The following is a 17130-nucleotide window of genomic DNA, read 5'->3' as shown; positions in this document are numbered from 1 at the left end:
AGAGACGACCCGAACTGCCCCTGTGGCTACAGACAGACTATGACCCACGTAGTCAACGACTGCCACCTCTCCAGATTCAAAGGAGGTCTCGAAACTTTACATCAGGCTCAACCTGATGCTGTTGACTGGCTACGGAAGAAGGGCAAACGCTAGAAGAAGAAGTGCTCTGGTTTAAAAAAAAAAAAAAAAGTGTGTGTGTGTGTGTGTGTGTGTGTGTGTGTGTGTGTGTGTGTGTATGTGTGACTGTTTCTTCCACCAGCATCTTCTAGTTCCCATCTATTGACATACCCCCAAAATGAGCAGTCTAAATTATTACCATGTGAAACTCAAGCAGAGATTTTAAATGTAACTACTTTCATGTGTTCTTTCCATGACTTTTTCCCTGTGAGTAGAGTGTCCAGGATCAGGACATACCTAACAGTTTTCTCTTCAGAAGGCAAAATTCTAGCCCATGCAATAGCCATAGTCAACCTTAAAGCCAGTGAGACCAGAAGGATACTGAGAATGGCGCATAAGCATCACCAAGCCACCAGTCCAAATTTAGGTACAGGAGAAGAGTGTTTACTGTGATTCTCACTTGAGCATCCAGTAAAAGACACCTTGGAATTTCAACCCAAAGCTGCTACTTAGAAGTATAACTGCTGCTTGTGTTTACCGTTGTCTTTTTTAGGAAGCAGGAACAGAAAAGAGTGTTTTCCCCCTGCCTGAACCACAAGATTTCTTTCTGGCCTCCCAAGTGAAGTTTGAGGACCTCACAAAAGATTTGCATAAACTGAAGAGACAATTAGAAGGTAACAAACAGGAACTGTTCTGTTAGTATAAGAATAACTGGGATGTTCTTAAGTGATTTAAGAGGAACATTTACATCTCATAGTGCAAGGTTCAGGCATGGGACACTGTAACCTTCATGAACCTCCATCACTGTGTGCTTTTTGGGGCACTGTATAAATATAGTCCTCTGTTCCTGTGAGTCATTTACTTCTTATATCTGCATTTGTTTATACATTCTGGTATATACTACTACTACTACTACTACTACTAATAATAATAATAATAATGCAGCCCTTAATGAAATGCTTACCTCATGTCTCACTTAATTCTTATAACAACCCTACAGGTGAGACTATTGATATTTACAGAAGTCATTCTTTTTTAAAAAACTTTATTTATTTGTTATTGGATAGAGACAGAAACTGAGAGAGAAGGGGGAGATAGAGAGGAAGAGAGACAGGGAAACACCTGCAGACCTGCTTCACTGCCTGTGAAGGGACTCCCCTGCAGGTGGAGAGCCGGAGGATTGAACCTGGGTCCTGATGGTCCTTGCACTTTGCGCCACGTGCGCTTAACCCGCTGCGCTACCACCCAACTCCCTACAGAAGTCATTCTAATAGCCTGTAAGAGACAGATTCACAGTTGTAATTATGGCTATCTGATCAGAATGCATGTATTTTTGAAGCTAGTTGACTATGTTGCTTAATATTCGTGTATGTAATCACACACACTCACACACACACACACACACACACACACACACACACACCTCTCTCTATATTTGCTTTTTGGAAATGTTGCGAGTGATGGCAAGAAGCAGGCAACACTTCCCTTTAATTTCCATGTTTAATTATTTCTAAGGAAATGCTGACAATCATGGTCCCTCTTGAAAAAGAGAAAAGACGCTCTCTGGAGCAGGCATTTTCCTCTGGCATTTCTGGAGTCTTGTGTTTTCTCTGTGGAGACATTTCTTTGTCCAAGAATATAAATACTTGCCTTGGAGCTTGTACAGCCCCGATTGAAGCGCTCCACAGAGGATTTAGGGAGTGTGTTAATGTGGAAATGGAGCCCACAGTGCCAAGAGGAGAGCTTGAGGAAATGAAGAGCTTGAACCAGGAATATTTTTACACTAAGACATAAAATAAACATTAAAAAAAAATGTTTATTGTGAGAGACTACTCAGAAACTGAAGCCTGAGATAGAGAACAGCTTGGAAATGGAAGGAAAGTGGGAAAGATGTGCTCCCAATGGCAAGAAGAGTCATTTATCTCAACTCTGGGCACAAAGCTTGCTTAAATAAGGAGAGTACCTACATGTTAAACATTTTTTTTTACTTTGTAAATTATTTTTAAAGGAATGTGCTGGTTTCTTTTCTCTATTTTGTGATTGAGAGCAGAAATTCAACCACAAGCATGCTTTTTCCAGGGAGATAAAATGTGAACTTGGGACCCTTCTTTTCTCTTTCCTGAAAGACCTGGTAGTTCTATCCTTTTCTGGATGGGAAGTCAGATACCTCATGTAATAAAGCAGAGTAAGTGAGCAGGTAGTATGTTATTCAGCCCCTCTCCAGTGGCAGAATTATAGTACAGGCCAACACATAAGTATCTGAGGTTCCAGGTGGCACAGAAAACACAGGACTTGTTTGCTCTACCACAAATGCCCATCCCCTCTTGTCTCTAACCCCTTGTAAATCTCCTGCACCACACTCCACTTCCTTATACAGTCTTTTGAGCAGAAATCTGATCTGCGTTTGCCCATCCTCCTTCCACTACTTGCATTCCAGGGCCTGCCTCTCTCCCTTGACTTGGCCATCTCCCTTCAGTATCTTTCTCTGTGTGTTCAGTAGTAAGTAGCAAAAAGGATAGGGAGAGAGAATTCAGAAGGGACGGGAGAGCCAGGCATGGCCCCCTCCCAAAACTTCCCCTCTTTAGTATTACTTATTTTCACTAACCATAGGTGTTGCTCCAGATCTCTCAGTAATCAACTGACACTTGGCTCATTTTATGAAAACAGAAGAAATTTAGAAACTAGAGGGGCCACCTAAGTGAAGGGAAACTGAAGGGTGCCTCAGTTAACTTTTCTTCTTTGTGTCAGCCTTTCCTCAAAGGCCTGAAGTAGCACAGAGTCAGAGGAGGGGACTGGATGCCCCCCACACACATCGAAGACTTAAACAAAAAAATGCCCTGCTAATCTTTAGTGATGCCAGTGTTTCTAACACATGAAAGGTACCTAGTAAATATTTAAAGAAAATACAGACCTTTGGTTCTCTAATGAATTTCTTGTTCTTCTAAATACCATCTGGCAAGATGGCCAGGGTTGTGGCGGTCCGTTTCATCTCTCACTCCCGTTCACGTTTCCCCTCCTTTCCCATACAGCCACAGTGTGAGCCTAGATTGAATGTTTAATTGAAGAGGACATAATTTTCACACATCTAGCACAGATTTGATGAGGCTTTGAGGTTTATTGTAGCCATTAAAATGTCGTGGCTGCTGGCAAAGCCCCAGAAAATGTCTAAAGCTAAACCAGATGTGATTAGCAAATTTCAAGAAGTCTCAAGCCCCTACTCTCCAGGCAGGCTTAACAGTTTAGAAGAAAACAAATGTAAGGGGAAGAAGCCACATCTTAACCACTGGACGGGAATTAAATTTTGGTTGCTGGTTGCTCATAGGACTCATTCATAGAGATAGAACACTAAGTAGTATGCATAGGCAGGCAAGCATAGCAGAAGATGACAAAGTCATAATAGTACCAATAGTAGTTTGTTGTGTAGTTATTATCTACCAGGTGCATTACAAGATATTACCATTCTACTCTCATAACCTTACGATGCGGATTCAGTCATGAGTATCTCTTCAGGTAAGGAACATGACTTTCATGGTGCTCAACTGACTGGCCAAGTTAGTCCACAGGTGATAACCTAGCCCCGTGTTGAAACCAGATATGATCTGAAGGCATATACTCATGACTTATCTTGCCTCTAACCAGAGGTTTCCATGTCTGATAGAGATCAGAACAGGAAGACACACATTCAACGCATACAGTCTCATGACGATATTGATAACAGAAGCTGATTAACTTGTGTTCATAGCACATATTCACAGTGGTCTTAGGTGAAATTAACCAGTGTGTCTACAAGAACTTCTATGTGACCCTCTGATCAGCTAAAGACAGAAAAGAACTTACTTCGAATGGTTTGGTGGGGAGAGGAAAGGTATTCAAGAGAGATGGGTTGGGGCAAACAAATGGATAGCCTAGTGTAAAAACTCAGGCTCTGGGGGGCTGGGCAGTGGCACACCCAGTCAAGCGCACATAGTACCAAGTACAAGAGCTGGTACAGGGATCTGGGTTCAAGCCCCTACTCCCCACATGTGTGTGTGTGGGGGGGGGGATGCTTCACAAGTGGTGAAGCAAGTCTGCAGATGTGTCTCTCTTGCTCTCTCCCTCTAGCTCCCTCTCTCCTCTCAAGTTTTCTCTGTCCTATCCAATAAAAAGAGGGAAAAAAATGGCTGTCAGGAGCAGTGGATTCATAGTGCCAGCACCGAGCCAAAGCAGTAGTCTTGGAGGCAAAAAAGTAATAATAAATACATAAATATATAACTCAGGCTTTGGAATTAAGTATGTACTTTGTACTGATTTGACCAAAGCCAGGTCATATCAAGTAACATAACCACTCAAGTGTTTGTCCTATGATGTAGTAACCACATCATAGGATCCACAAGCACAGTCCTTATTAAGGAAAGTTTCATCAAAATTGATTAGGGATATTGATGAATATATTGAGAATGCAATCCTCAGAGGATTTGTATCCTTTTTGCTAAACTGGAGTCTTGATTCTTGAAGACTTGACTCACATTATATTGACTTTTCTGTTCCTCTGTATCAGACCATATGATCTCTTACTTTCCTGAAACTGCAGTGTTGTGAATAGTAGCTAAGGAGGAAAAAAAAGCAGTGGGAAGAACTGTGTGCTATGTTTGTCAGTTTGAATGTATTTTTGTCAACCTATCTGTGATAGGTAGTAAGTATAACAGCCTCCCTAAGCCTTGGAATCTGTGAACATGTTACCTTATATGGCAAAAATAAAGGGGTAGGGGGACATCATCACTGTTGAGATAGGGGGATTATCCTCGACTGCCTAAGTGGGTCTCATCTGATCACATGGGTCTTTAAAATGAATCTTTAGAAGCTGAGAACTGCCCTTGTCTGTGGTAATGGGAACTAGTGCAGTAGAGTGCCCAGAGAGATGGGATGTGTATGATTTTAAAGATGCGTAATGGGTGACAAGCTGAGGAATGTGATTAGATGAACCTCTGAAACTGGGAAAGACAAGCTCCTCCTGTCCAGCAGATCCTCTGGAGAGCCATAAGCAGAGATGGAAGCCATGTCTGCATCCTGGTTTCAGTGGGATCCCTGTTAGACTGCTGTCAAGCAGAATTCAGAGGCAATCTAGTTATGTTGCTTCAGACTACTGAAATTTGTAGAGCTTTGGTGCAGTAGCCATGAAAAACTGATAAACCAGGCAAGGTGTCCTTGCTGATTGTGATACGCATGTGTACACGCAGTTCTGAGGTAGGACATGTAGATTTCACTAGTTATGACACTTACCATAATTACACGAAATGTGAATTGGCATTCTCTAAAAAATGATATTAGGAGCTGGGCACATGTTATTATGCATAAAGACCTCATTTCAAACTCTCATCAGTCCCCATTTGCATGGGGGAAAGCTTTCAGGAGTGCTCCTCCTCCTCCTTCTCTCTCTCCTTCTCCATTTCCCTCTCCCTCATAAGGATTCACTTATTAGATCTATGAACTTATTAGAAAGTCTGAGGAGACCTGTGTTTAAAGGCAAAAGGAGGGGGAAGGAAGACAGAAAGTTGAACTATGTTTAAAGTAGCATTTCACTCAATTTAAAGCAGGAAAGGCACTTCTTTCCTTTCTTTCTTTCTTTCTTTCTTTCTTTCTTTTTTTTAACGACATGATGGCATGTTGCATGTATGCTTTCTGTGAAGAACAGAAAAAGAGGATATTGGATATTGGTGTTCTATAAAATACAAAGAAAAAAAACATAGATTGTTAAGTGGCCATTACTGGCCTCTACCCTTAATACTCCTTGCCTACACTGTCAAACTGAGTTTGCTATCCATATAAACAAAGAAAGTAGCTCAAATCCTCATGGATGGCTCCATGCCTAAAAGCCAAAATGGAGAACATTAAGTATCCTTCAAAATCACTCTGGTGTCACTGCTTCCAAATTCACATTTACTTGACACGAGCCTGAGATCATGTTTTATTATGAACAATTCATTCTGGCTATGAAAGTAGGAAAACTAAAGTTTTCATGTTGGAAAAATATGGTAATAAGTCTTCAGATAGGTGTTGAAAAGTCAGCATATTCTGAGAACTTAAGAATGAAGAGAAACACATATTTATTAGCTAGCAATAGTTCCTCAGTATCTACTCTCATGGAGGGTATACTGTTCACTCAACCAGATGAATAAGAGATTTCATTGGGTGAGCAAAATAACCATGTGAGACCATGTGAGACCCATGTTACAGAACACCTCCCACCACTTTGGAGGAAACTTCAGTGTTGTGGTCTCTTTCACTTTCTCTCTGTGCCTCTCTATCACTAGCTGCAGAAGGAAGAGGAGAGGACAAAGAAACTTTGTCCTGGAAAAGATGCACCAGCAGCTCTGTTATTACATATGTTAATTGGAAAAGTGCAATTAATTTTTAACTCTCAATGTAAGATATTCAAACTTGCTTGAGAATATGTGGGTGGTTTAAGATAATTCCGATGACATTATTTCCTCCCAATGTTTAAGACTATTTGAACTTTCTCTTTCCTGTGCACCATTTTAAAATATTTGGAAACACATGCACATGCTTATGGAAAGCATGAGTCCCTGTTGGCTTTGTGATATCTATTGTCACTGTGTAAATATTTATTCTGTAAATGTGTCCTAAGATGTTAACTCTTCTCTAAGCTTACTCTGAATTTGTTACAGTACGAAATACATAAACATTTAATCAGTGTTAAAATGCCCATTCTAATCTAAACAATAGTATAAGATCAGCAAACTAGTGTGACATGATTAACAAGCTCAATAGCAGAGTGCTGAAGCACCGCATCTATTGCTCTGCATAGATTTTATTCTTTTGTCACCATGTCCACTTACAGAAATGATTTTTTAAATTTTTTATTAGTGATTTACTAATGATCTGACAAGATTGTGAGATAAGAGGGGTACCACACAATTTCCACCACCAGAGTTCCATATCACATCCTTTGCATTAGAAGCCTCCCTATTCTTTACCCCTCTAGGAGTGTGTACCAAAGGTCTTTATGGGGTGCAGAAGGTCTGGCTTCTGTCATTGCTTCTCTGCTGGACATGGGCGTTGACAGGTCAATCCATACCACCAGCCTGTCTCTCTCTTTCCCTAGTTGGGTAGAGCTCTGGAGAGGTGAGTTTCCAGGACACGTTGGTGAGGTCATCTGCCCAGAAAAGTCAGGTTGGTGTCATGGTAGTGCCTGCAGCTTGGTGGCTGAAAATCATTAAAATATAAAGCAGAACAAATTGTTTAATAATCAGGAACCTAAAGGTAAGAATATAGCAGATGACATTTGGGGTTTTCATATTGGAAGAAGCTAGGAAGTCTATTTTAGGTATAGTCTTAAGGGGCTCATGACATCACTAAGTATTGCCTGAGCCCCACAACTAACTTGCAGCTGGGTTGGAAGTATTGCCTGAAGATGGTGTCAGAGTTGGAAATAGGACTAGAAAGCTGGGCCAAGGCAGAGGGTATTTATATACTTTCTAAATATGGGAAAAGTATATAAATACCGTTAACTGTAAACCCCATTGATCTGACCTAGGGTTCATAACTATCGATACTTAGCACAGGAGCCTGTGAAACCTCTGTATTCCCGCTGATCTCAACTAAATTTTTTAATTTTTCCCCCTTTATTAGAGGATTAATGTTTTACGTTCAATAGTAAATACAATAGTGCATAACATTTCTCAGTTTTCCACATAACAATACAACCCTCTGGCGCACTTGGTTAAGCACACACATTACAGTGCACGAGGATCCAGGTTCAAGCTCCTGGTCCCCACCTGCAGGAGGAAAGCTTCATGAGAGGTGAAGCAGGGCTGTAAATGTCTCTCTATCTATACCAGGCCTGTAGATGTCTCTATACAATAATAAATAAATAAATAAATAAATAAATAAAAACAATACAACCCTCACTAAGTCCTCTGTCATCCTTTTCCAGGACCTGTAACCACCACCACCCCCCCCCCAGACTCTTTTATTTTGGTGCAATACACCAACAATAGTCTGGGTTCTGCTTAATGTTTTCTCTTCTGATCTTGCCTTTCAACTTCTGCCTGTGAATTCATATTTTTTTAATGGGGCTTTGGTATAGAAGAGAAGGCAAGGGGAACTTTAGGGTTTTTCAAGTCACACAGCAGAGTCAACTACTACAGCAGTGCTTGGGAAAGTTCTGACTAGGTGGGATACTTTATTTCTACCACCCAGCATGATTAAGTGGCACATCTGTTTGAATCCACATGTTATAATGCAAAATAACCTGGGTTTGAGCTCCTGGTCCCTACCTAGAGGGGACACACATCACAAATGGTGAAACAGGTCTTCAGGTGTCTCTTCTCCCTCTCAGTCTTCCCCGCCCCTCTCAGTTTCTCTGTCTCTGCCCAATAAATAAACGAGAGTGAGCCAGACCTCATTATAAAAGTAAATATTTTTCTTTCTTTTCAAAGTTTATTTCAATTTCTTCCCATGTGACTGGAGCATTAATAGTTTACAGTATGGTTGTTGACATATGGGTACAGAGCCTCAGCTCCTCATGGTAGGTGTCTGTAGCACACTCTCACCCCCAACTTGGATCCTTTTCCATCATCTAAGAGTGAATATTTTTCTTTAATAATTCACTTGAGCTTGGTCTATGAACACTGTGGCTCTACAGAAAGGGAGAAAGGGCTTTGGAATACTTTCTTAAGAACTTCTGAAAGCACAAATTTAATACTCATGTAGGTTTGGACACTCATAGATTTGATTTATCTTGAAAAGTACTAAGAAAAAGACCGGAGAGAGATGTTGTTCAGTGGGTAGAGAGTGTGCCCTGCTATGCACACAGTCCATGTTTGGCCCAGCATGATACTGGAGAAAGCTCTGGTATCTCTCCTTTGCACAAATCTACATTTTTAGAAGAAGGGAGTTGGAAGGTAAGTGGAAATAAATTAGACACTAACACTCAAGAAACACGATGGCTTCAAACTTTTCAACGTGAGTATAGAAACTAGAAACAAATTTTGCCAATCTGAAATCTTATACTCATCAAATGACTCTTCGAGTATGAGAACTAGGAGGAAAGCAATTTCAGACAAATTCTTCAACACTTTTATTTCCTGTCCAACCATCCACAGGCTGTTGAGAGAGAGAGAGAGAGAAAGTGGATAAGGGCTGTTCTAGGATGTATTGAGTATCCAAGATATATTCCAGGCACAGAGGACAAACATTCCAGATTTGATTGAGTCAAGAGAGTCATGGACAGGATCCTTGAGGAAGATACACTAAGGCATCTGAGGCTGCTGGGTGTTTTGACATGAGAGTTGCTCAAAGAACAACAGGCTTGGAGCTCTTTCCATGATAGTGACATAGAAAGCAAGACAATCAGACTAGTCAGAGGGGGGGGTGGTGGCACTCCTGGTTGAGCACAAGTTACAATACACAAGAACCCAGGTTTGAGCCCCCAGTCCCCACCTGCAGGTGGAAAGCTTTGGGAGTTGTGAAGCAGTGCTGCAGATATCTCTTTCTTTTTCTCCCTCTTCCCTCCCCCCCTTGATTTCTGACTGTCTCTATCCAACAAATAAAGATAATTTTAAAAAATTGAAAATTGAAAAAAAAAAGTCAAGAATACTGAGATAAGTTTATTAAACCAGATCAGAAGACACCTTCCCCACTTGCCATGAGCAAGAACCTAAATTGAAGCCCTGGCACCTGAAGATCTCCATGAATGAGGAAGTGGAGCTATAAAATCTCTCCTCTCTCCTGTCCACCTCTAAGATACAGAATGAGAAAACTGGGGAGGTTACTGGTGGTTCCTTCCCTCCTTCCTTCTTTCCTTCTTTCCTTCCTTCCTTCCTTCCTTCCTTCTTTCTTCCTTCCTTCCATCTTGATAGTGATGGAATTTTGCATGTATGAGACCCTGGTTTCATACCCTGGTGTAGCATTTTTAAAGTTAGATAGTTAATTAAATGTAGAAATAATCAGGGAAAAGTTGGTGTAAGTGGTTGCCTCTGAGGAGCTAGAATTGGATGAAATTTGTGGGCTGGACATAAGAGATAGCTATTCTTGGAGAACATTAATATTTTTATTCTTTTAACTATATGTTCATGGAACTTTGATAAACATACTGAGAAAAATAAACAGGCAGCAATATCATATGCTCAGGGCAGTTTAGTTAAATTTTAACATCAGAGGCTGGGGTGGGTCTTCATTAATATTGACCTGGGATTTAGGAAATGCAGATTTCCTATTCTCTGTTCTACTTTCTTTCTTTCTTAAAAAGTGAATTATTGTTATTATTATTTTACTTTTTATTTCCACTAAGTTATCATTATCATTGTCCCTGGTGGTTCCTTCCCTCCCTCCTTCCTTCTTTCCTTCTTGATAGAACAGAGAGAAATTGAGAGGGGGAGGGCAAGATACAAAGGGAGAAAGACAGCTGCAGCACTGCTTCACTCCTCATGAAACCTTTCCCCTGCAGGTGGGAACCAGGGACTTGAACCTAGTCCTTGTACATTGTAATGTGTATGTTCTACCAGGTACACCACCCCTGGATCCCTCAAGCATAGTCTCTTACTAATCTTTATGCTTGGTCAAGCAGCTGACAAATCACTTACCTTCCCTGAGCCTCAGATGAAAAAAACTGAAGCTAATCTTCCTTCTCTTCCCAGCCAACTCAGAGGGACATTGGAAGGGTCATGTGAACAGGCATATGTGTAATTACCTGAGACAATATGAAAGGTATTACCTGAGCTCATGTGGAAGCCACAGTCTCTAGTATATTCATCCCTTATCTGCATGATCTAGAAGGGGGTGATATTGATCTTAATTTATTTTTATTTTACTAGAGCACTGTGCAGTTTGCTTTATGGTGGTGCAGGGGATTGAACCTGCCATTTTGGAGCCTCAGGCATGACAGTCTCTTTACATAACCTTTATGTTAGCTACCCCTGCCCTTGACTAATTATTGATTGAGCCTAATTTACTAGTGCATTCCTCCTCCGCAGCCCATGTGTCCGCTGCAGTAGGATGCTGAGTCTGAAGTTTGGGATGATATTGGATACATTAGCCAGAGTCCTGAGCAAGTTGCTATGGTGTTAAAAAATATTTGGTTTTGCAAGAAAAGTTTTAGAAATAATGAAAGAAAAACTTTGATATGATTTATTTTTGTGACGTGATTTCACTGAAACAGGCATGAGGAACTGAGCGGTGGTGGGGCAGCAGCTCAGACCAGCCAGTGGGTGTCAAATGTTGATCAACTGGGTAACTTTTGATGCAGAGCATTCAATTAAGTGCAGCATGCTGGGTAAAGGTCAGGCCTTTCTCAAATGAATTGCCTTCAAAGACAAGTGGCACAGAAAGGAGAGAGGATATGGAAACTGAAACCTGATTCAGTCATTTAATTCATGGAAGAAGTTTGTGTTCTCCTTTGAAGCCATGATTGTGACATTGCTAGGTGGGAAGAATGACTTATAGTACCCTGCTTCTCTTCTCTTCAGTTTGTACTGTTCCTCTTCATTTATAAATCAGCAGAGCAAATGGAATTTTTCCCTCCGTGGACAACAAACAGAAAAGACTGGAAATAATAGTTGCTATCAGGGAAAACAGAGTTAAGAGTCCTGAATTCAAATCCTTGTTTTCACAAGCCGTGTCAACATTGACTGGCCATCTCATCCCGCCACATCTTAGTATCCTGATACAGAAAAAGGAACCTCCTATGACTGCCTCATAGATTGTTGAAGTGTGTTAACTGAGATCCAAAAAACAGAATTCCTTTCCAGAGTCTTAACACAATACCCAACACTGTTGCTCTCCTCCATGCCCTTTTAGGAAGTCCATCAGCAAAATCTGTTGGCTCTACCAGTAGACCATGTCTTAAGTCAGCTTATTGCTCTCCACACACATAGCAAATGACCAGTTCTAACCACTACCTTCTCTCACAACAGATTCCTAACAGGCTTCCCTGCTTCCCTTCTTTCCTCCTTGTAACCAAGACACTCAGATCACTTTGATGTTTGATAGTGATCTCTACCTTCCCCTCTCCTTTCTATTTTCTCTGTCCTATAGAATAAAAAGACTCTTAGAATGAAAACCAAACTCAAAACTTGTGGCCTTACCTTGTAAGTTTCTAAGATCTAACTTAACCTTTGGTCCTATCGACAAACAAGGTGAGTATATTTTCTTCACCAAAGTATTATTGAGTTGTCAGAAAAGTCATGACACACTTTTTTTTTCTGCATAGAAAACCATAGAAAAATATGTCATAACTTTTCTGGCAACACAATAGATTTGTGGATGGTTTTGTGAATATCAGGGTATTTTTCCATTCAAGTAAAGTATGCATGTTGAACCCTAAGGAGGTTTCACAATACACAAATGGATTCATTTCATGCCAGTCAAGTCAATGAGAAAAGTCAGAGTCCCAGGGAAAAGGATTAGAGTTCTTAGTCTTTTATCTCTGACTTCTTCCCAAATTGTTTGACTTCAGTATGCCTCTGAGATGGAGAAGGGTCATGGGAGTGGTTCTATTTTTAGACTAGCATGGTGATATCAGGTCTCTGCCATTTCACATAATAACCTACCTTCACCTAGCCTCTCATTTCTCTATTTAAATGAAGGGGGCCCAGTGGTGACACTTTTAGCTTAAACTTTTCCCTTTTCTTACCTTTTTGCAAAAACACTTTCATTAATTCTCTACAGTGGTCCTCAGATTTCCCTGTAGATAGTTAGAGTAGAAGTCACAGGGCTAGTAGGACTGACATCCCAGGCTGCAAAGTCACTCTCTACCACTTTATATTTGTCTGACTATTCGTTCTCACCTGAAAATATGGAGAATAGCAGGGTCTTTGGCTCATGGGATTCTTGTAATGTGTACAATGAGATGATAATATAGACAAAACAGTCTGAGGTCCAAGACACTCCTTGCCATTAAGCACCATTTGATTTTGATCATGTAGAATGAGACTGTGGTAAGTTTCAAGAAATTGCTGGGTACAGAGGTAAAGTCCATATGTTTAAGTCAGTGCAGATGATCAGGCACCACTGGGCCAGTACTTTCCCCTTTGCTTTAGCTGACAGAAAAGGCAAAAGCCCATGGAAACATAATGACTAAAATGTATAAAAATTATTTTTGGGAGTTGGGCGGTAGCACAGCATGTTAATTGCAGGTGGCCCAAAGCACAAGGACCGGCATAAGGATCCCGGTTCGAGCCCCTGCTGCCCACCTGCAGAGGAGTCACTTCACAGGCAGTGAAGCAGGTGTCTCTCTTTCTCTCCCCCTCTCTGTCTTCCCCTCCTCTCTCCATTTCTCTCCTGTCCAACAACAACGACAATAACAACAACAATAAAACAACAAGGGCAACGAAAGGGAATAATTAATTAAAAGCTATTTTTACATTTCTTAACCTCTTTATCTTTACTCTTTCTAATGGCCTTTAAAAACACCATCAGATCTCCAGGGATAAAAGAAAGAGAAAAATCACAGAGGACCTTGTTTGACCTTTTCAGCTAGTTCATTTGTGAAGCAAATATTTATTAAACACTAAATTAATTGCTAATTTTAAACACTTTCACTAAAATATCAATTTTCTTGTACACAATTTTTTTTTGCTTCCAGGCTTACCGCTGGGGCTCAGTTCCTACACTAAGAATCCACTGTTCCTGGAAGCCATTTTTCCCATTTTGTTGCCCTTGCTGTTACCATTATTATTGTTGTTGTGATTGCTGCTGTTGTTGTTGGATAGGACAGAGATAAACCAAGAGAGAAGGGGAGATGGAGAGGGGGAGAGAAAGATAGACAAATTAGCACTGTTAAGCAGGGATAAATTTCTACCCCAGAAAAATGGAGGTAATCCATGCTCTTAAATGGGTGTACAACCTAGTTTGAGCCCCTGTCTACCCACCTGCTGGGGCGGGGGGTCACTTCACGGGGGGTGAAGCAGGTCTGCAGGTGTCTGTCTTTCTCCCCTTTTCTCTTGATGGACCCAGGGCCTATATATACATTTATATTTATATTAAGTTTATATTTATATGTTTATATTTACCACAAAAGCCTGTGTAACCTCTGTAAATTCTTATTGGTCTGAGCTTGCAGCTCATGGTCACAGCTGGGAACACTGCAGGCTGCACTCATTTCAAGACCAGTCTTTCTCGAGTGGCAGGGCAGGAGACTCCCTCTGGAGACTGGGGCTATCCCTACTGTCATTGCTTTATGGTGAGGACAAGATCCTGGGAGGGTATGCAGTCTTATCTCCAACCTCCATCGCCCACCCCAAAACTGAGTGTTTTAAGCTGGAGCTGAAATTTTAGCTTTTCATTTCTTTCATATTTATTTATTACCAAGAGCAAAGGGAATGGGAGGATCAAAGCATCACTTTGGCACATGCATTGCCAGGGACTAAACTCAGAACCTCAGGCTTGAGGGTCCAGAGTTTTATCTACTGTGCCACCTCCCAGGTCACTGTACTGAGTTTTTAAAATGAATACCTTAATTGTATTATGTTTCTTATTATAAAACTAATTGTGAATCTTAAGTAATATCACTGAAATTGATGACATGGGACAGAAATTAAAATGTGTCTATGCTAGTCACATACTTAGCTGATAGAACAATTTGTTTGAAGTCTAATTATAAGTACTTCTTGGCTCATCTTTTTAAATTTCTTTTTAAATTTTTTTTACTGGGGGAATTAATGGTTTTCTGTGGGTAGTTAGTACAAGTGTAATAGTTCTCAGTTTTCCACATAACAGTGTAATCCCCTCTAGGTCCTCCTCCACTGTCATGTTCCAGGACATGAACTCCCCACCTGCCCTCCTCCACACACACCAGAGTCCTTTACTTTCATGCAACACACCAATCCAGTAAAGGGTCTGCTTTATGTTTTCCTTTAATTTTTTTTTTATTGCCACTAGGCGTTATCTTTGGGGGCCTGGTACCTGCACAACAAATCAACTCCCAGTGGCCTTTTTTTTTTTTCTTCCTTCCTTCCTTCCTTCCTTCCTTCCTTCCTTCCTTCCTTCCTTCCTTCCTCTTTCTTTCTTTCTCTTTCTTTCTTTCTTTCTTTCTTTCTTTCTTTCTTTCTTTCTTTCTTTCTTTCTTTTGATAGGACAGAGAGAAGCAAAGATGGAAGGGGGAGATAGAGGATAGAGAGTGATAGAGAAAGAGACACCTGTAGCCCTGCTTCACCACTTATGAAGCAATGACTTGAGCCCTGTCCCTCAGTATCTTGACTCATCTTGAAGACAGGTTCCTAGGGCTCTGTCCCCAGGTCAGCTGGAGGTAGTTTAGATTGCCTCTTTTGCCTTTGAGTTTTATTAATTAGATTCATTAACATCAGAGTTAAATAATTTAGGGAGTTTGTTGGGTATTTCGGCATCTGTTATACCTGCCTTCTCCAAGAGAATACTGATTGTCACCATCATCACAATTTTGTTCTTTCCAACACTAACCCTGTGTTTACCCCCATTTTCCTCTATGAATGCTCCAGTCTTTGCTAATGTACTTAGATGCATGCCTGTAGCTTTCTATTACAAACCTCATCAGCTTAACTTCTCTAACCAGACTCTGGGGTGCAGACTACCAGGGACTGCTGGCCCAGTAACTTTCCCTGTGCCATAACTCATCAGAGAGGTAGTGTCAATGACAGGTTTACAGGAGAGCAGGGCTTTAAATAGCTGAGGACACTGTCTGGAGGCTTCCCGTTAATACCCCTAACAACTTCCCGCCCACAAGACTGTGGGCCACTTTGTTACCCACTCTAAACTATTTCTGATTTTCAGCTTTCTTTCTGAATACAGCCCGAGAAGGCCTGACGCCCAGCACGCTGACAATGCAGCACTCTTTATAGAAGGTCTTGTTTATTGGCCACAATTCTCTCGACAGATTTACAAGTGTCTGCAGAGTTTTAAAAGATGATTGCTTAACAGGCATTAAGTGAGACACACAGGGCTGTATAAATATTTTAGCTAAAATAGGGATTTTTTTTTTTAAATGTCCTAGCCAAATATTGCATTAGATCTGAAAAGACAGTGGCAATCTGATTAGCAGTAGTTGCCAGCTCCATGCTTTGGCAGTGATTCCCACAGCCAGCTTTAGATACCAGAACCCACCTGCCAGCTAAAGGTGTGTGTAAAAATCACTTGCCGTTCCTTTCCTTTCTCTCCTTATGCCTTCTCTTCTTTTATTATTATTAGTATTATGCATTTCTTCATGCTTAATTTAGACACAAAGACATTCCAGAGTAGAAAATGACAGCTAGTGTACCGCTCCAGCAAAGACTGAGATGGAAGCAGAGTTCCAAAAGTCAGAAAAAGCATGGAAGGTTCGCAGCTGTCCTGGTTGAGCAATGTGGAAGCAGGTTGCTTTCTGCTGATGGCCTCTTATGTGGTAGCCACTGAGCTCTGTAGGCAGCTGTTGCAATGCCAGAAAGAAACGCTTCGGAGAGTAGCACCACTTCCTTGTCCACTTACTGGGTTCCTTAAATCACAAAGAGACAGATATTTTTAAAAAACCTTTTTCTTATTTATAGTTTGTTACAATAAACATACACAATATATAGTTCCACACCATACCCACCACCAAAGTTCCATATCTCTACCCTCCAACCTCCCAAAGATAACACAGTTCTCACAATTTTACAGATAGTTTGCTTGCTTCTATTTTTGTTTTTTCGCTTTTTATTTTTTGACAAGTTCATGTAAATCAGATCTCTAGATGCCACATATAAGTGTAGCAATCTGGTAGTTTTCTTTCATCTCATTACTTATTTCGATAAGCATAATCACCTCTAATTCCATCTATTTTGTCCCAAAGGGGGCAATATCATCATTTTGACCACAGAGGAATATTTCATGGAATATATATCCCATAACTTCTTTAGCCAGTCTTCTGTTGATGGGCATTTAGGCTATTTCCACTTTGGCTATTTTGAATAATACAGCTATGAACATAGGGGTGCATATATCTCTTCTAATTGGTGTTCAAGTGTGCAGTGGAGTTGCTAGATCAAAAGGAAAAGGTACTTCCATTTATATTTGTTTAAAGACTGT

General features: G+C 40.7%; 1 protein-coding gene across 5 annotated transcripts in view; it reads left to right on the top strand.

Annotated features, from left to right (window-relative positions):
• The window catches only part of FMN1 (formin 1), a 446009-nt gene that overhangs the window by 304467 nt on the left and 124412 nt on the right, over nucleotides 1-17130 (top strand). For all 5 annotated transcript variants that reach the window (XM_007521682.3, XM_060175174.1, XM_060175177.1 and 2 more), the window contains one exon: nucleotides 671-791. In XM_007521682.3, the coding sequence (XP_007521744.2) occupies nucleotides 671-791 (121 nt within the window). The remainder of the gene's footprint in view (nucleotides 1-670; nucleotides 792-17130) is intronic.

Source organism: Erinaceus europaeus, chromosome 16 (genome assembly GCF_950295315.1).
Source record: "Erinaceus europaeus chromosome 16, mEriEur2.1, whole genome shotgun sequence".
Taxonomy (NCBI): domain Eukaryota; kingdom Metazoa; phylum Chordata; class Mammalia; order Eulipotyphla; family Erinaceidae; genus Erinaceus; species Erinaceus europaeus.
The sequence above is the reverse complement of the archived record's forward strand: the minus strand, read 5'-3'. Positions and strand labels throughout refer to the sequence as shown.